Consider the following 16,852-nt stretch of genomic DNA (forward strand, 5'->3'; position numbering starts at 1 on the left):
ACCTAACACATTAAAAACAGACGCGTTAAAAATTTGGATTTAAAGAAAAAAAAAAAGTATCCACAACTTGGATTATTTGACCCAAATGTATTCATTTATTTATTTATTAAGCTTTAGATTTCTCCATTAGACTTCACTGGTCCAACAGTCTAAAAGTAAAAAAAAAAAAAAAAAACACCGATCCACGACTAAGGTTATTTGACCAAACTTTCTGAGTTGTATCATACAAAAGTACCCCAAAATATCTTTTTTTTGTTTTTCTTTTCGTGTACATGCCCCAAACGGGTTCGTTCCTTTTCACCCAATTCGTTTTTTTACTGACCCAGAGGGTTTTAGAGTGTACAAGGTATTTCTTCCAAATTGGGTTAGTTTTGACCAAAACCCTCTAAAAACAATTGGGTTGAAAAAATAAAAAGGTAAAAATTGGACCCATCCACAACTCGAGTTGTTTGACCCAAAATTGTCTAATACTGTAAATGCATGTATATATTTATGTACTTTGTTTACATATCGGAACGGACAGTTTGGTCAAATTGAGCCAAATAGGGTCCTTGTTTTTCTCCAACCCAAATTGGGTTATTATCCACCCAACTAATTTTAGATTATAAAAACGATGGCTACTGAAATGTTCTTCCACTTCCTGGTGAAAAGAAATATTTTGACATACAATAACAAGCTTGTTTTTGCCTTGGTTTGAGCCATTTAATCTCGATTCCATTGACGTTTTTGCAGTGTGACTGAAGCATCTGCGGAGCTGAGCAGGAAGATGTTCTAAGTAGGAGGCTTAACCTCAATCACAGCAGTACTATGAGGCACAATGAGAACATTTCCTTATTTCTTCAGTATGGGCTGCGGATGGGCTGGTGATGCGGCGAAAAGAAACACAGGAAACCGGGAGATACTGCCATTTGCAAATTACATTCCATGTTTATCCATGTGGAAAGGAGTAGTTGAGTTTGCGAAGGCAGCAGTTGCATTTAGGCGCTCACTCGTACATTTTGCGCTTGAATTGTGGGTTTGCTGCGTTCAGATGTCATGTCAGACGAGCCCGGGTTGAGAATCAGATAGCCTGCGAGCCCTTGAGGGGATTACAAAAAACATGCGTATCAATCATTGAAGAAAAAGAAGGAAGGCCGGCTTGAAGTTCCTCCTCGCTAAAAACACAATGACGTGGCTCTGTTCTGTGTCAGCGCTGTCGATGCGTGCCTTGATTAGGGCGGCGGGCGGCAGGATGTTGACAGTGTACACACTGGCATGTTGTACCTTCAGGCTGATAGTCGCGCTCACGAGCTGAAAAGTATTAGACGAATGTAAACGTGATGATGGTTTAAGGTCAGGGGTGAGCAAACTTTTTTTGGAGTGCAAATTTCAAGTGCGTAAATTTTGGACACCCTTTGCACCCTGCTGCCTTTATAAATCCAGAATGGCTTATCTGTAGTTTTTTGTTTCCATTTCTACATGCCACCAGGGGCCAAACTCCCAATGAACAAAGGGAGACAGAAGAAGACACTATCAAAGTATTGATATTGAATTTGAACTGTTATTTTACCGGCCACCAGGTGGCCTTCTCCACTAGCAAGTGCAGCCAGGCATGTTACCGTTGTGTCAGTGCTGTATTCTAACAGTCAAAGTGTGCCGGTGTTGTGTTGAAAATGTCTTGATGCAGCTCTTATTCCTACACGTGAAGATATGTTCATCTGTGCTGAATCTTTGTGTTGATGCTGGCGCGGGTTTTATCAAGCGAGATGTACTTTAATGTTTTTAGTTGTTTTTCCATTGCAGATTTTGCTTGTTGCAAAACTTCTTCTTCCCAGTTCGATGCAAAAACATAATCCATGAAGCCAATATGGTGGGATTTCCCTCCAGCAATACATCATATTGTACATATATATTAGTGGTGTTCATCTCAATCTATCGTATGAGAATGAGTATTTTAATCATGTCAAAGGTCAACAACTCCAGTCCTCGAGGGGACCTATCCAGCATGTTTTTGATGTAATCCTCCTCCATTGCACCTGATTCAAATGATCAGGATAATTATCAAGCTCGTGCAGAGCTTCCTCTATGGGTCGGTCATTTGAATCAGGTGCGTCGGAGGAGGGTTGCATCAAAAACATGCTGGATAGTTGCCCTCGACGACCGGAATTGGCGACCCCCCTTGACCTGTGGAGTAAACCCAACAAATATTTATTTAAAGAAGTTGATTTATGGGAAAAAAATGCGCAAGATGTTCTGACAACAGGAAATCGCTTTCATGTAAACAACATTTATAGCTTAACATTCGTAGAAAAAAAATAGCTATTCATAGTTTTTGCATAACTTGAGTAGGTTACTACGAGTCGTGAAGACAGTGAGTGAGTGAGTGAGTGAGCGAGAGAGAGAGAGCGAGAGAGAGCGAGAGAGAGAGAGAGAGAGAGAGAGAGAGAGAGAGAGAGAGAGAGAGAGAGAGAGAGAGCGCTCACCTTCTGAATGAGTGCGCGACTGCAGCTCTTCCCTGCTGCGTCTACCTGTCGGATCCACGCAGATCGTGGATCGGCCACTCCTAGAAACAAACAAAAAACATGTCGTCAAGGCTACTTTTTTGCGCGTTGCTGCTTTTGTTCCATGCAACGACGGTTTGCCGCGGATTTAACGTGGACGAACGTTTCCCGGTGATTAAAGAAGGCAAAAGCAAAGGCAGCTTCTTTGGATTGTCCGTGGCCATGCATGAACAAACGGAAGGCTCCAGGAAATACCTGTAAGTCACTTTTCTTGTTTTTGTTCTTTTCTTGTTTGATGGCGAGTGGTTTGGAAAACGACTGACACCTGCTTTGACCCAGTGGGCGGAACCAGAGCCGACCGCTCGACTGCGGACTGCTTTTCATTCAGTAGCTGACTGAGCACGTAGAAAAGCAGCGATCCTCCCTTAACTATTTTTACACAGCAACTTCTAAAAAACTGGTCTCTAGTTACACAATTTTCTTACATTATTTCAATGCAAAGCAACCGCGAGGGGAACTTTAAAACAATGGTTCTCAAACTGTGGTCACAGGGCCCTCGAGTGTCCGCAAATTTCTATGTGGGGTCCGCAGAGTGAATTGCGTTTTATTATTTAAAAAAATGCATGCAATTAAGGGATAAATCACTGCAGTACAAGAGGGAACTGAGATGCCTGGAATCCTGCTTTTTTGTTTGTTTGTACGTTTTGTTTTTGTTTATAGAACATGGCTATAAACAAGTAACAAAAATATGTCGCAGTAGAATGTTATAGATAGATAGATAGATAGATAGATAGATAGATAGATAGATAGATAGATAAATAGATAGATATACTGTATCTACTGTATTTTACAAATATAAAGCATAAGTTATTTTTCAACTAGAGTCAAAAGTGAGTAGGAAGAATAAAATCTAAAAATATTGAGTGCTTTTGTCAAGATTAAACTCTTCAACTCATTACCTTGCCATCAATTTGCCACTAGATGGCGACCAAGCATTAATCTTTTCAAAATGAAATTACGCCACTAAATTTGTCAAAAATTATGAAACTCCTCAACTCACATTGACATAGTTTGTTAGCACCAAGACGCCACAAGATGTCACGAAAAATAATGCTTTTGCTACTTTTGCCTGATCGTAGCTTTTGGTAAATTTAAAAACTCATTTCTTTTATTGTTATGTTTTAACGAAATGTGTGGTTTTCCAGAATAAAACCCATTGTTTGTCAAATGTGAATGTATAATAATAAATAATTCGTTTGTTATTTTGACTTTCTTCTGTTGTTGAAATTTGACTTATATAATATCACCACTATATTTAAAATCTAAAAATATGACTTATAAAATAATGACTTTTAACCTGGCAAAACACATCTACGTTCTTTGTAAAAATTACAACTTTTACTTACCAACCAAGCACTGCAATTTATATTCATTAATAAACAGCACTTTATCATGCAATTTAACAATTTTTCTTAAAATTTTGCTTCTCTTTGACATTTAGTAGGACACATAAATTTTACAAACATTTATTGGGCTATGTGGTTTAAACAGTTGAAATGACTTAATTTGAGAGCGAATGCACTGTTTGTGTAGCTGCAGGCAAAACAGCTGGGCCAGGAGAATTGCATAGCCACAGGCATATTGCTGTGTCTACACGTCCTGTGCGTTTAGCTTCTTTATGCATATTCAGCCATTTTGGACTCCACAGACATGTGGGGTGTAACCTGTCCTACATTTTGCACACCTGAGCTTGCATTCTGGCGTTTCACTAAAATACAGAGGGCTTTGTGTCACATGCAGACAGCGCATACAACAATACTCACAGGCATGTATTCTTTATCCTCTGCAAAGAACAACCAGCCTTTTTATTATTATTATTATTATTATTCCTTGAGTTTTGACCAAATGAATGATGTCATTTTTAACACCCCCATAAAAAAAAAAAATCTTCCATATCCAAAATCACTGCACACACACCCGTTATCTGCGTCCCGCCTCCGCTTTGAGGAGTGTAACAAAAAGTGGCGAACCGGGACATACTTGCTTTCCCACTCCACATCTGAGCGTGGGATTATTAGTATCGCTATCAGTCTGATCTCTATGAAGAGGGACAACGATGTGCATTAGTGTGAGTAGAATGGAGAGCAGTGTCCAGATGACGTGATCGATATGCCATCTTGGACAAGTCCCAGCTGAGATGCAGTCATCCTCACTGGACTGACACCCAAGAAGTGGACCACATGCTAGTGGCACCGTCATTACAGGGGCTGGTTTTGGACCACTGAAAAAAATACAACAATTTATAGTCAAGTTACAGGTGCTGAGTGTAAAATGCTTAATGTACAATTCACCCATGTTCACCCATTCACTGCCATTGACGGCTATAGACGTCAAGAATTCAGTTTTGACCGACAATGACAACATTTATTAACTGAATTAAAAAAAAATAAAAATAAATGGGCTATTAGTTAATGGGGAATCTACTTGACTTGCTTGATTTTTTTTTTTGTCACAGTAATCACTTGACAACTTGACAACTTGAAGGTCAAGACTTGAGACTGATTCATGGCTTACATTTGTGACTGCATTTGTGTTCTGGGAAAATTAAAATATTTGGAAAAGTACTCTGAAAATGTACTGATAACTTTGCTACCTTATAGCATGCTAATCACTTTTGAAACGTCTTAAAAACAGTGTGCTATATATCTAAAGCCTAATGAAATTTCTTACAGTGCTAATATGCTAAAAGTCGGGATGCTAATTTAGGAATCTGAGTGCATACAATACTAAAACAGGTTGTTAATAATTTAACTTTGTCGCCCTGTTATCAGACATTACAACATTAGTTGCTCAAATGCTAACAGGCTAACAGATATTGATAAGTTAATCACTTGCATGGACACATTATAATGCTAACTTTGAACTGTCAGTGTGCTATATATCTAAAGCCTACTGAAATATGTTACAGTGCTAGTATGCTAACAGTTGGTATGCTAATGTAGCAACCTGAATACTCAAAACATAAAGGCGGGTCATTAAGGATTGGGACCCTGTGATCAAATATTATCGCATTTGTCGCTCAAATGCTAATATTGGTATGCTAACATTTATATACCAAGACCTAAGGCCTCATTGCAAAGGATTTTACATGATCCTTTTGGTTGTGTACTTTGTTCAATAAGAATCGATGCGACGCCAACATGCTAACAGTTGGTTTATGAAGATTTTACATTGCATTTTGTATTAAGATTTGAATGACAATTGCTTAAATGCTAACATGTTAGCAAAACCAAAACATCAACTGTCCTTTCATTATATATATATATATATATATATATATATATATATATATATATATATATATATATATATATATACACGTATAGCTTATATATATATATATAAGCTATATATATTAGTCCAATGCTTTCCTTAATACTAAGGTGTGCACATTTGAAAAATACAAGCGTATAAACCAGCTTCAACAAGTCCTAGCACTCAAAGTGGGCATTCTTTCATGCACACATGAGTCAGACTGAGAATGGGGAAATAAGTCACTCCCATTTCTACAAGAAAGTAAATGCAATAAGGTTGTGAACCTTTGACACTGCTAACCAATTAGTCGGAATCTAGCAGTGTATCTTTGTTCTGCACATTTTTTGACTAGCTTGAAGTCAAAAGTGAGCGTATACAAAGCTACCAGAGGCGAAATTGCACAGGTCCCTAGTTCACTACCAGTCGTCTTTTTAAGTCCCCTCGAAGGACTTTTTTTGTTCTCTTTTGTAGCCCGGAGGAGGGACTGGGCAGTCAGCTGGCCACCTATTGGCTCTTCCAGTCCCCTGACCCCACGGTATGTGCGGAATGTATTAGCCTTCTGTGCACAGTCACAACCTGCCAGGTTTCAGGTTGAGACAAGACAGGAGTCAGGGTGAGGATCTGTCGGGAAACACATGAACCCACCAAAATCTTCAAGTCACTTTATTTTCCAGCAGAGACTTTTTCTTCAATATGTGGACTTAATGTCATTCAATAGGACACCAATAAAATTCTCCTGACGGTGAATATGAAATCCACGCTGAAATTATTCAGTTTTTTTTTTCTTTTTCTCCACCTCCGTCTGACTTTATCAGCCCCAGGTCATGAAAGTCCGCCATTTAATTAGGTGGTACCCGCCCCTCTTTTTACTGTGAGAACAGATTAGGCAGGTTAAACTATGCCGAGAGCTTTACAAACACAAACAAGCTCATGCAGAATATTTACAGCGGCTCTCTCACCTCAAAGTTTCAATTTAAATTGAGAAGCGAGCATATTTTGGCGCCCTTCTTTAATTTGAAGTTAATCGCAACATAGTGAATGTTGTATATTTCCAGCATGGCATAGGTCCAAATATTATTTATCTTTGGAGCGCTCGCAGGTGGTCCTTGTGCCAGAAGGAGGCCTACTGGAGATCTTGTCATGCTCAGTGAAACACTGAGATAACCATTCTTGTTCTCGCCGTCATGCATGTTTGAAGTGACTGTGACGTGTAATGAGCTCCGATTGCCTTTCGCTAGCCAAATCTGCTTGAAATTACTTCAAATTTCAAGAACACTTCAAAAAAAATCTAATGTTCACAAAGCATATGGTTTTTGCTTCAACCAGTAAGTCCATCTCTCCGTTCAACCGTCATCTTGCTCGCTAGTTAGCACATTTAACTAGCTAGCCAGCTCGTTTTCTAGCTAGCTAGGAAATAGATGGATGAGGAGATGAACTTACCACATGGTAAATGAACCTTACATTTTTTAAATAGTATTTTTCACACTTTAATAGCTAGCTAGATGATGTTCAAGCTAACTTAGCTAGCAACTAGCCAGCCCATCTTCTAGCTCACGTGTCAAGCTCCAGTCCTTGAGGGCTGGAGTCCTTTGTGTTTTCCACTTTCCTCTCACCAGCAAGCTCTGAAAAAGCTTGAAAAGTATCCTAATGATTTTAACCAGGTATTCTGGGGAGATGAATCTGGAAAACCAAAGAGAAGCGTCAGAAACGTGCGGAATATCGGCCCTCCAGGACTGGACTTTGACATCTATGCTTTGAAAATAATTTAAAATGTGAAAAATACTGTAAAATGGAATGTTCAAGAACCTTGTGGCTTCTGCCTTAAATAGTTAATTCATCTCTCCATTCATTCATCCTTGCTAGCTAGCTAGCAGCCCTTCTTCTAGCTAGTTAGCTAGCTAAAAGATGAATGGATGGAGGGATGAAGATGGGCTAGCCAGCTAGCTAGAAGAAAGATGGATGAAGAGATGGAGAAATGTGACATTATGAGCTTAGACAAATTTGCTTGAAAATAACCAAACATTTGAAAAATACTTTAAAAAATGTTCATGAACCATGTGTTTTTTTTTTCTTAAATCAACAAAGCTAGCTAGTTAGCCAGCCCAATCTCTAGCGAGTTAGCTATTTGTGTTTCAAATTTTAAATACTTCTTTGGAATATATTAACTTTTTTCCGGTCTTTCCATGGTGATTACTGCTCACCCTCATGGTATTTAATGTGTAGACCCAATCAGTTTGTTGCACTTTGTGTCCCAGCAAAAGGAATGAGGTCCTCTAATAACAAGTTGAAATGGATCCCAGCAGGATGTTGCACCTCCTGCTATTCTCCACAGAGAAGATTCGCCCGAGCAGGGGCTTTCATTACCACTACTGTAGAATTAACGGTTTCACTAACGTAAGCGATCCTTTTCCTTTTGCCCCTGTGCGGAAAAGAGGCCGGTGTTGGTTGGCTGCCCTCCGGGTGGATGGGGTCACCTGTCGCTCGAAAATCTACATGCTTCAATACCTTCCAGACCATTTTTCATCTTTGACACGGAAACGAGTGTTGGCTTACACTTGGTATGTAATTGTAGGCATGTAGTTGAGGTGTATACAATGGTCTTGTATGTTTACATACGCCCCCAACAATTTAGAAACCAACTCAGTCATTTTTTTTTTTTTTTTTAATTAGCTGCTATTGAAAAGCAAGTTTGTTTCATATCAAGGGAAGAGCTACCATGCTTCAAAGAGTTTGTTCTCTTGTTACTGTTTCAGTCATGGCAGGTGGTGGGCTGCAAACAGGATGTTTGGTCAGCTGAGATGTCCGTTTGACTAGTGTATGAGAGGCTGGGAACAAAGGTGCACCATTGAACACGATTTGAATATTTTTGTCGTTTGTTGGGATTCATTTTGGCACCAAAAATAACTTTTGAAAAAGGTCACTATGACAATCTACTGTATAATGGGATATGTGTATATATATATATATATATATATATATATATATATATATATATATATATATATATATATATATATATATATATATATGGCTAGCATTACTTAGCTACTGTACATTGATTGAAACGTACACTGTTTTGCTTGCAAATGTTATTAAAAAAGCACAGATGTGTTTATTTAGCAATAGCAATTAGCCACTGTCCTTTGGTTAAAAGGTCCAGTTTTTCTTGTAATTATTATTAAAAGAGTACAGATGTGTTCAATAGCAATAGCAATAATTAGCTAGGATTCACTGGTTTAAAAGTCCAGTTTTTCTTGCCATTGTTATTATTAAAAGAGTAAAGTTGTGTTTATTAGCATTAGCAATACTTAGCCACTGCCTGTTGCTTTAGCTTTTATTAAGCTAAATGAATTAAGCAGTGTGTATGGCATGGTTTGAGTGTACGTAACTTTTGTTCAGAATTTCCTTCCAGTCACTTTTGTGCAAAATTCTTTTTTTAATTTCAGTGTCAGTTTTACAAGGAAGTTTTCACTTCATGAGCTCTCTTTAATACTTTTTCTCTATTCAGTTTATTTTGTCGGCGGATGACGAGAGAGATTACATTTTTGTGGTTGAGTGCTGCTGTCTGTGCCATAATCCCATGTTATTGTTTACGTGACCTTCAAGTTGAATCGACTCACTCTGAAGATTGTATCTCTCACTCGTTTTCACACATCACGAGTTTGTGTCTTTTTTCCAACTTCCTGTCCAAAACTGGAATAATCGATTCATTCCTGATCTCGGCTTTATTTTCATGATGACGGTTTTCCGTTGCTACATAGGCACTTTATTTCATCCTGTTGAGGTACAGGGTGCTGCGTCACTGTTTGTCCATTGCCAATCCATGCGTGAGTCAGGTGTGCTCACACAGTTAAAACTAAGCATGCACTAACCAGATAGCAATGTGTATATTCACTCTGTACTGCTGTTTTATGACACTGTTTCCTCAATAATTTGGGTCAAACCATCACCGTGCTATTGTGGCGCACTGGGAGCCGAGTGGTTTTAGACACGCTCCCCAAACCATAGCTGTCTTCTTTTCCATCTGAAATAATGTACATGTGAGAGTCTCTGATAAAACAAAATACAAGCGTAATCAAGCACGGAAGTGTTTTGTAGTTGGGTGTGTATAGGCAGGATTTAGGGTTTATCGTGGTTTTTCTTGTTTGCACTTGTTGGATCGATTGCTGTGCGTCATTATTTTTGTAACGTTCATTCACAGTAGAGCTGTCAACCCGCCCGAATTTTTTTTAATGATTTCTTTTTTATAATCTAGCCAAATCTAGGTAAGCCGCAGAGGCAAGGCGCACTCAGAAGTACTAATTTAGTTTGAAAAAGAACCAAAGACTGCATACAAAGTAACAAACAAAAACTCAGAAATAAACTAACCATTAAAACACTTGAATGACTGAGAGGAACACATGAATCAAACAGGAAAGGAAACAGGAAACTAAATACATTCAAACCTAACGAGACAACACGGAGCACCTGGACAAGACACAATTGGATCTATTTCTGTCACGGGGGTGCACGGCGGGTGTGAACGCCGGCGTGGTTGCGGAGGACCCAAAAGCAGGGGAGCGTCGGGACAGGGGGTTGATGAAATCCATGTTTATTAATACAACGAACGGGAACAAAAAGCGGGAAAAACAGGACGGCAAAAACTAAGGGCGCAGGCAAGCTGGAAAAACGGAAAACAAACACTACGGGCAGGCTGGCAGGAATACACGAAACTGATGGGCGAGACGAGACGGGACTACAAGACGACAATGACCTGACACGACAGAGACAATGATCCGACACGGGCTGTAACAGACACTAGGCTTAAATACATTCACAAACTAATCAAACTAACACATGGCAGCTGGGCAGGGACAACAGGCAAAGGGAGCAGATTGGAGGACACGAGGCGCAGGTAACAGACAGGTGGACTAAATCAAAACTAACGCAGGCAGACGCGACAGGGGCAGAAACCGGAACTATAAACGTAAACAGAAACAGAACCCCTCAAAATAAACCCACAACCCAACAAACCATGACAATTTCATTGGGACTAGGCCATAAATAATAATCAAACTTTGCATATACAGTAAATTGCGGCCATTTAATTTTTTAGCATACGATGACAGAAAAATGGCATTCATTCATTACCAAAGGGTGGCGGTAGAGAATTAAATCAGGATTTAGTTAAAAAAAAAGCTGAGTAAACTCATTTGAACTCATTCACTACCATTGATGGCTATAGACGTCAAAGATCCATTTTAACTAGCCAGGAACAGCTCTATAATTCAAGAATCAATTTTAACCGGTCGCTGACTTTTTCTTTGTAAGGAAGCCAATGCATTTTCCTCACATGTTTAGAAAAAGTGACTTAAAGGTTCCAAGACTTGATTTTTGCAATAGGCCCATCCTGCAGAACCATTTGAACGGGTTCAAAAGACGAACCTCTCACGGCGGAGCCGAGATTACACCCGTTGCTATAAACGGTGTCATATGTAATTCCCCTTACTCCTGATGTGAGGAATGCAGTCACTCTCACCTCACGCGGGTGTGTAAGCCACACTAAAGCTCCAAGCAGCAGTTCACATCACCTGCTGAGCCCAAGAGGGCAGATTTCAACACGTCCCGTATACTCACTCGGAATGCAGGAGCCCGGTGCCCACTCGCGTGGGATTTTCGTAGCGTCTTTATGAGCAGGTGTTGAGCTGGCAAGGAGATGGGAGTTGAACACACATTGTTGGCCTTGGCACCAAGCCCGATAGGAGTTGCGTTGTCATGGCTGAAAGAGCCTTGCCAAAACGGACTCAGGGAAGCTTATTACTTTTTGTTACATAAAAAAAAAAAAAAAATGTTAGAAGGTATGCGGCTTTGATTAGATAGAGTTAACTTGATGAGTGTACACTCATATTGGTTTTTAAAACCGCACAGATGGGCCAAAGTACCGGGAATTTTGTACTAAAAACCACAACTTTTTTCTCTTGATTTGAGCCCTTCGGCTTAGAGTCCAGTGGAGTTTATCTGTAGTTGCTTTAGTAGCCACCAGGGGGCAGTACAACCATAAAGCAAATGTGCGTATCTATTCAAGTGCTTCTCAATTCTATTTTGCAAAGTCCCCCCCTAGGAAAGACAAGCCCCCACCACCACCACCACCAAAAAAGATGCTAATCCTCATTTTATCAAAGTTACATTTCACATGGTAAAAAAACAAATCCGTTTCCCTGGTGTGATCCCGCGCCCCGTCCCACTATTTGAGAAGGACTGATTCAAGATGTCAATTTATGGAACGGCTATTAAATAGAACTCAAAAGATGTGAATCAATGGCTGTGTTTAAAAAGAGTTTGAACAAATTGTATAAAAAACATAAATATCGAAATAATATAATAGAATACAAAAATGATGTATAAATTGAATATGATCTTGTGTAAGTTTGTTATGTGTAGATTTGATGGGTATGTATATGATTGTAAATATGATTTATGTGCAGTGTTTTTATATGTTCATTAAAATAATCAATGTAACAAACTAACAAAAAGAAATATCAAACTAAAAAAGCGGCTTTTTTTCCGGTGCGATTTTCCACACGCTGTAAACTCTTAACACTGTCGCCAAACCTTCGCGGAATCTCATTTATCGGACCTCCAATCACTGGCAGCTTTTTCGAGGACATCTTGGCTCCTGCGAGTTGTCATCGCCAGGGCCTGATAATTGATTGAGGGCTGATAATGTACTTCTGGTGGCAGTGACAGCATAATTGTAACCTTCTGAATGAAATGACTCTCAAACAGTGGCAGTGTGCTCGCGACAGAAAGATTATTTGTCTTTTATTGCTTATTATGCTAAAAACTAAAGGAGAGGAGACATCAGGAAGGACGCGGTTGTGTCTGGGGACATGTTGATGTTTTATTTTTAAGATAAGCCTGCAGGTGTCGATGAGGGCAGTCTTGGTACTGTAAAAATGCAGTCAGAGAAGAATAGTGCATGCTACAGAAGTGAAAACATGAGCAGGATCTCTCAAACTTTTTGGAGTCAGGGATCCCTTTTAGAAAGCAAGTTGTTTTATTGTGGTGCAATTTGATATATCTAAAGTACTATTGGTATCGTTACTTGGTACCAGTCAAAAAAGGTATCGGTGAAAAAAAAGTGGCATTGAATATCCTTAGTAATATCGTGTGTACATTCAAACGTGACTGGAACAAATTTTACCTCTGACTATCCAATCAGAGGATGTAAACACGATGACATCATCAAGAGCCTTCACGCTAGCTCCGTGAAGGCCCTGAGCAGATTCGACTGACATGGCAACATGCAGACTAAAATCTGATTGGATGAAAAAAATAAAATCTACTATCCACATTTATTAATTGGAACAATTTAATAAAGTGAGAAATTTTATAGATTGTCTAAAAAATGTCTCACTTTGGTTGCTCTACTTTTTTCTCCCCCCACGCATACCATGAACAGGTTTTGTCCTCACCTCCTGCCGACAAGTGCAGATAATAAATCTGGTGCTGAAAGTCAATTGGATATCCTAGCACACGGCCTAATCCCTCCACTTCAAAGGTCACGATGTTGAAAAGTGCCGATACCTAAAGGGCGTGTCAACATGTCCACGGCAAATGATTGAAGTCCCTTAACAACAACCGCGTGTGTGCCTAAAGTGTGTCGTTGCTCAGACAAGCAAAGGGTCCAGCTCGGACTTGCCCTTGTCTCTAGAGACACTGATTCCTTTTATCAACTTTTTTTTTTAAATGTGCAGTATTTGGGGGTAAACGCATCATGAAATATATAGAAAATACTGTACAGTATCAATATATATATATATATATATATATATATATATATATATATATATATATATATATATATATATATATATATATATATACGCACACACACGTAGTTGGCTAGCAGATCACCTCAATGATCTAGCTAGCTTATGTAGCTGGCTTGAAGTTGGGCTAGCTAGCTAGAAGATGATCTCCTATTGCTTAATAATTTTGAATTTGAAAAATACTTTATTAAATGGAATTTCTAACTGTGGTTACTGCTTTAATAAGTAAGTCAATATCTCCATTCATCCATTTTCTCGCTAGCTAATTAGCATTTCTAACTAGCTAAAAGATTACAATGAGTGATAATACTAGCTAGCACATCTAGCTAGCTAGATTTCAATGGGTGGTGGGATTAACTTCCTGATTAAGGCAGAAAACACACATTTAATGAACATTTATTATTTTAAGTATTTTTCAAATTGTAAATTATTTTCAATCAGTCTATGGGTTTAAAAGTTTTGAAGAAAACATCCTTATAAATGTGTTATTTTTTTCTGTTTTTATGAATCCCATCAAAACTGAGTTAAGCTCTTTGGGTTAGCTAGCTAGAAAACCTCTGGATGGATTACCTGAATAATGCAGCAGTCACATGGTTCTACAAACTTTTCGTGACGTTTTCTTTTTTGCCTGTGGCTCATTTTTCACGCTACTACCGTCTTTGTGTGCCATCACACGCCATGAAAAGACTGAGATGTAATCTTATAATCTTTATCTGTCTGTGTGTGTTCAGGCTTTTAGCGGGAGCGCCCAAAGAGAAAGCCTTATCGCTGACGAACGTCAATGAAACCGGTGCTGTCTACTTCTGCCCCATTACCACGGATGCTTCGGACTGCTCCAGAATGGACCTGGTCAGCTCGAGTGAGTGACAGGAACTTTTTTTTTTCTTCATCCGTATCAAAGCTGGAGTTGCCTTGGCAATTTTATGGTCGTGTGTGATGGCGTGATTCCTTTTGCTTGTCCTTACCATCTTGTCAGATTTACAAAATCCATTATAATTGAGTTCAATTTCATGACGCATTTACAGCGGACCAAACCGAGATGGTGGAGGGCATGTGGCTGGGCGTGACAGTGGCCAGCCAGAGAGTACAGTCGGGCGGACGCGTACTGGTGAGAAGGCTGCCATGTTTTATCGTCTCCCATCAAATTACACGTCATCGTACAGTTGCTATTTTGCTTTTACTTTGTAAAATGTTCTTTAGTAGTCTTCATTGATAAATATGTTAAATCTTTCAGTGCCAAGTCTTTTAAAATAGTAATAACAACAATTAATAATAAAATTTCTAGTCAAATATGTTTTGTTTTGTGTTTTTTTACGGAGGGTAGCTGTCACCCTTGACTAATGCTTAACTAATATAAACCAATTGAGCACTGTAGTGATAATTTTGACCAATAGATGGCAGTGTTTCCACACTTACAACACAGATATTACCAAAGTAAGGAAAGGAAATCGATCTTTCAAATAATACCACCATATTTACATAGACATAGCACACAATATTCTGTCGTACTAAAAGAGTTAACAGAGGGCATCAAATCCGCTCATTCGTTGTTTTGTAAATTTTCTAAAAATCAAGACTCAAATGTATGACTCGCAGACACATTTAAACTAAATGAATGAAGACGCTTCGATTGGCCACTCCCACAGCGGCGCAGCTCCGCCACCATGCACTTGTCTCTGGAAGGAGCAACATTGGGTCTGGCCCACCATGTATTTTGATCAAGGCTGCAACTAGCGATTATTTTAACGATCATTTAATCTGTGAATTACATTGTTGATCAATCGGATATTTCATTTCCATTCCTTTATTCAAAACGGATTTAGGTCATTGATTAATCGCCGTAATCGATTCTCCTTGCATGAACTTTGTTTCCTGGCGTGCAGGCATGCGGCCATCGCTACATCAAGATTTTCGGAAGCGGCTCTGAGGAGCAACGGCGGATGATCGGAAAGTGCTACGTGAGGAGCAACGACCTGATCTTCGATAACAATGACGAGTGGCAGACTCACACTTACGAGTTGTGTAACCCCAATAACGATATGAATGACGAAGGCATGTGCAACATGGGCATCTCGGGCGGCATGACGGAGAACGAGGTGTACATGGGCAGCCCTGGCAGCTTCTCCTGGCAAGGTGGGCACTGGGATGAACTCATTCAATCCCAAAGACGTATTTATACATCTTTACAGTCCAGAAATTCAATCCCAGGTTCTATTTTTTTCTCCAAATATTAGGGTAAAATACCTGGGATTTTAATGTCTTAGACTCATGAAAGATACGTAAGAATACGTCTTTAGGATTAAATGATGGAATATTTGGACACTGATATGCATCAAGAAGCTTTGTTTCTTTCCTTTTTCATTTAGGAAATGTTCATGTCGTATGGAGAAATCCCGATCCTGCCAATCCATGGGACATCATTAAGAAAGACTTCGGTTCTCTGAAAAAACAATATAAACTGTATTATATGGGTAAATATGTTTTCTACTTCATGTCTGGTAAAAATGCTTTGGAAAAAAACAGCAAGAAGGTTTGTGATGCATTTTGGGCATGAAATATAATCGTTTGACTTGCATCAGGGATCAACTCTAAGCCCCTTTTTGTTTGCTATGGAATACAAATAAATGATTACTACAACCTGGAGTTTTTAATGCGAGTCACTTTTAAATGTTTCCTCTTCAGGGTATTCCGTTCTTCAAGAGAAGCACCTGCTGAGCGTTAACGACTACACGGTGGTGACGGGATCACCCAGATATGAATCCAAGGGTTCCGTCGTTCTCGCGATGCAGACCGACAACAACGTCAAAACGGAGCTCATCATCCCCGGGGAACAAGTGGGCTCGTATTTTGGGAGCAGTCTGGCTGTCGCGGACCTCAATAATGACAAGTATGTGAATGAAACTTAGTAAAAACAACTTTTTCATTTTCGATACGATACGTGTAATAAAGCCTTGAATATTCTCCGATACCACTGCTGGAATTAAACATGCTTTTAATTTTTTTACAATTAAATGTTAGAGGAGATTCAAAGTCAGACTTTTCAATCAGAAATTAAGAATAAAGATGATTTGCGGAAAGTACTATCTGAAAAAAATACCTCTTGATTACATTAAATGACTGTTTAGATCAATGCTAAGACGAACCAAGAGTTTAAAAGAGTTGAATTATGATTCAATTAAATATTAAATTAAATTAAATATTAAATTTGTAATCAATTTGCCACCCAATCACCTTAACATACTGTAT

At 39.0% G+C, this 16,852-nt stretch overlaps 1 protein-coding gene and 1 long non-coding RNA gene across 8 annotated transcripts in view; one reads left to right on the forward strand and one right to left on the reverse strand.

Annotated features, from left to right (window-relative positions):
• itga3b (integrin, alpha 3b) overlaps positions 1-16,852 on the forward strand; it is a 47,358-nt gene that overhangs the window by 18,162 nt on the left and 12,344 nt on the right. For 3 of the 5 annotated variants that reach the window (XM_088439682.1, XM_088439683.1, XM_088439684.1), the window contains 5 exons: positions 14,338-14,465; positions 14,632-14,714; positions 15,490-15,739; positions 15,973-16,077; positions 16,289-16,493. In XM_088439682.1, the coding sequence (XP_088295808.1) occupies positions 14,338-14,465; positions 14,632-14,714; positions 15,490-15,739; positions 15,973-16,077; positions 16,289-16,493 (771 nt within the window). Of the gene's footprint in view, positions 1-2,475; positions 2,738-14,337; positions 14,466-14,631; positions 14,715-15,489; positions 15,740-15,972; positions 16,078-16,288; positions 16,494-16,852 lie in introns of those variants that run through there. The other 2 variants (XM_088439680.1, XM_088439681.1) reach the window with 2 other exon arrangements.
• On the reverse strand, positions 14-11,453 carry LOC148409638 (uncharacterized). 3 transcript variants are annotated; one of them, XR_015868458.1, is made up of 4 exons: positions 11,412-11,453; positions 4,521-4,761; positions 2,463-2,542; positions 14-1,290 (listed from the first exon to the last, which is right to left on the reverse strand). It is a non-coding gene; the product is annotated as an uncharacterized LOC148409638 (long non-coding RNA). The 3 variants fall into 3 exon arrangements; XR_015868459.1 differs by lacking the exons at positions 4,521-4,761; positions 11,412-11,453 and adding an exon at positions 2,736-2,859; XR_015868460.1 differs by lacking the exons at positions 4,521-4,761; positions 11,412-11,453 and having other exon boundaries at positions 14-1,078; positions 2,463-2,751.

Source organism: Hippichthys cyanospilos, chromosome 17 (assembly GCF_059441005.1).
Source record: "Hippichthys cyanospilos isolate Australia breed blue-spotted pipefish chromosome 17, RoL_Hcya_1.0, whole genome shotgun sequence".
In the NCBI taxonomy this organism is placed as follows: Eukaryota; Metazoa; Chordata; class Actinopteri; order Syngnathiformes; family Syngnathidae; genus Hippichthys; species Hippichthys cyanospilos.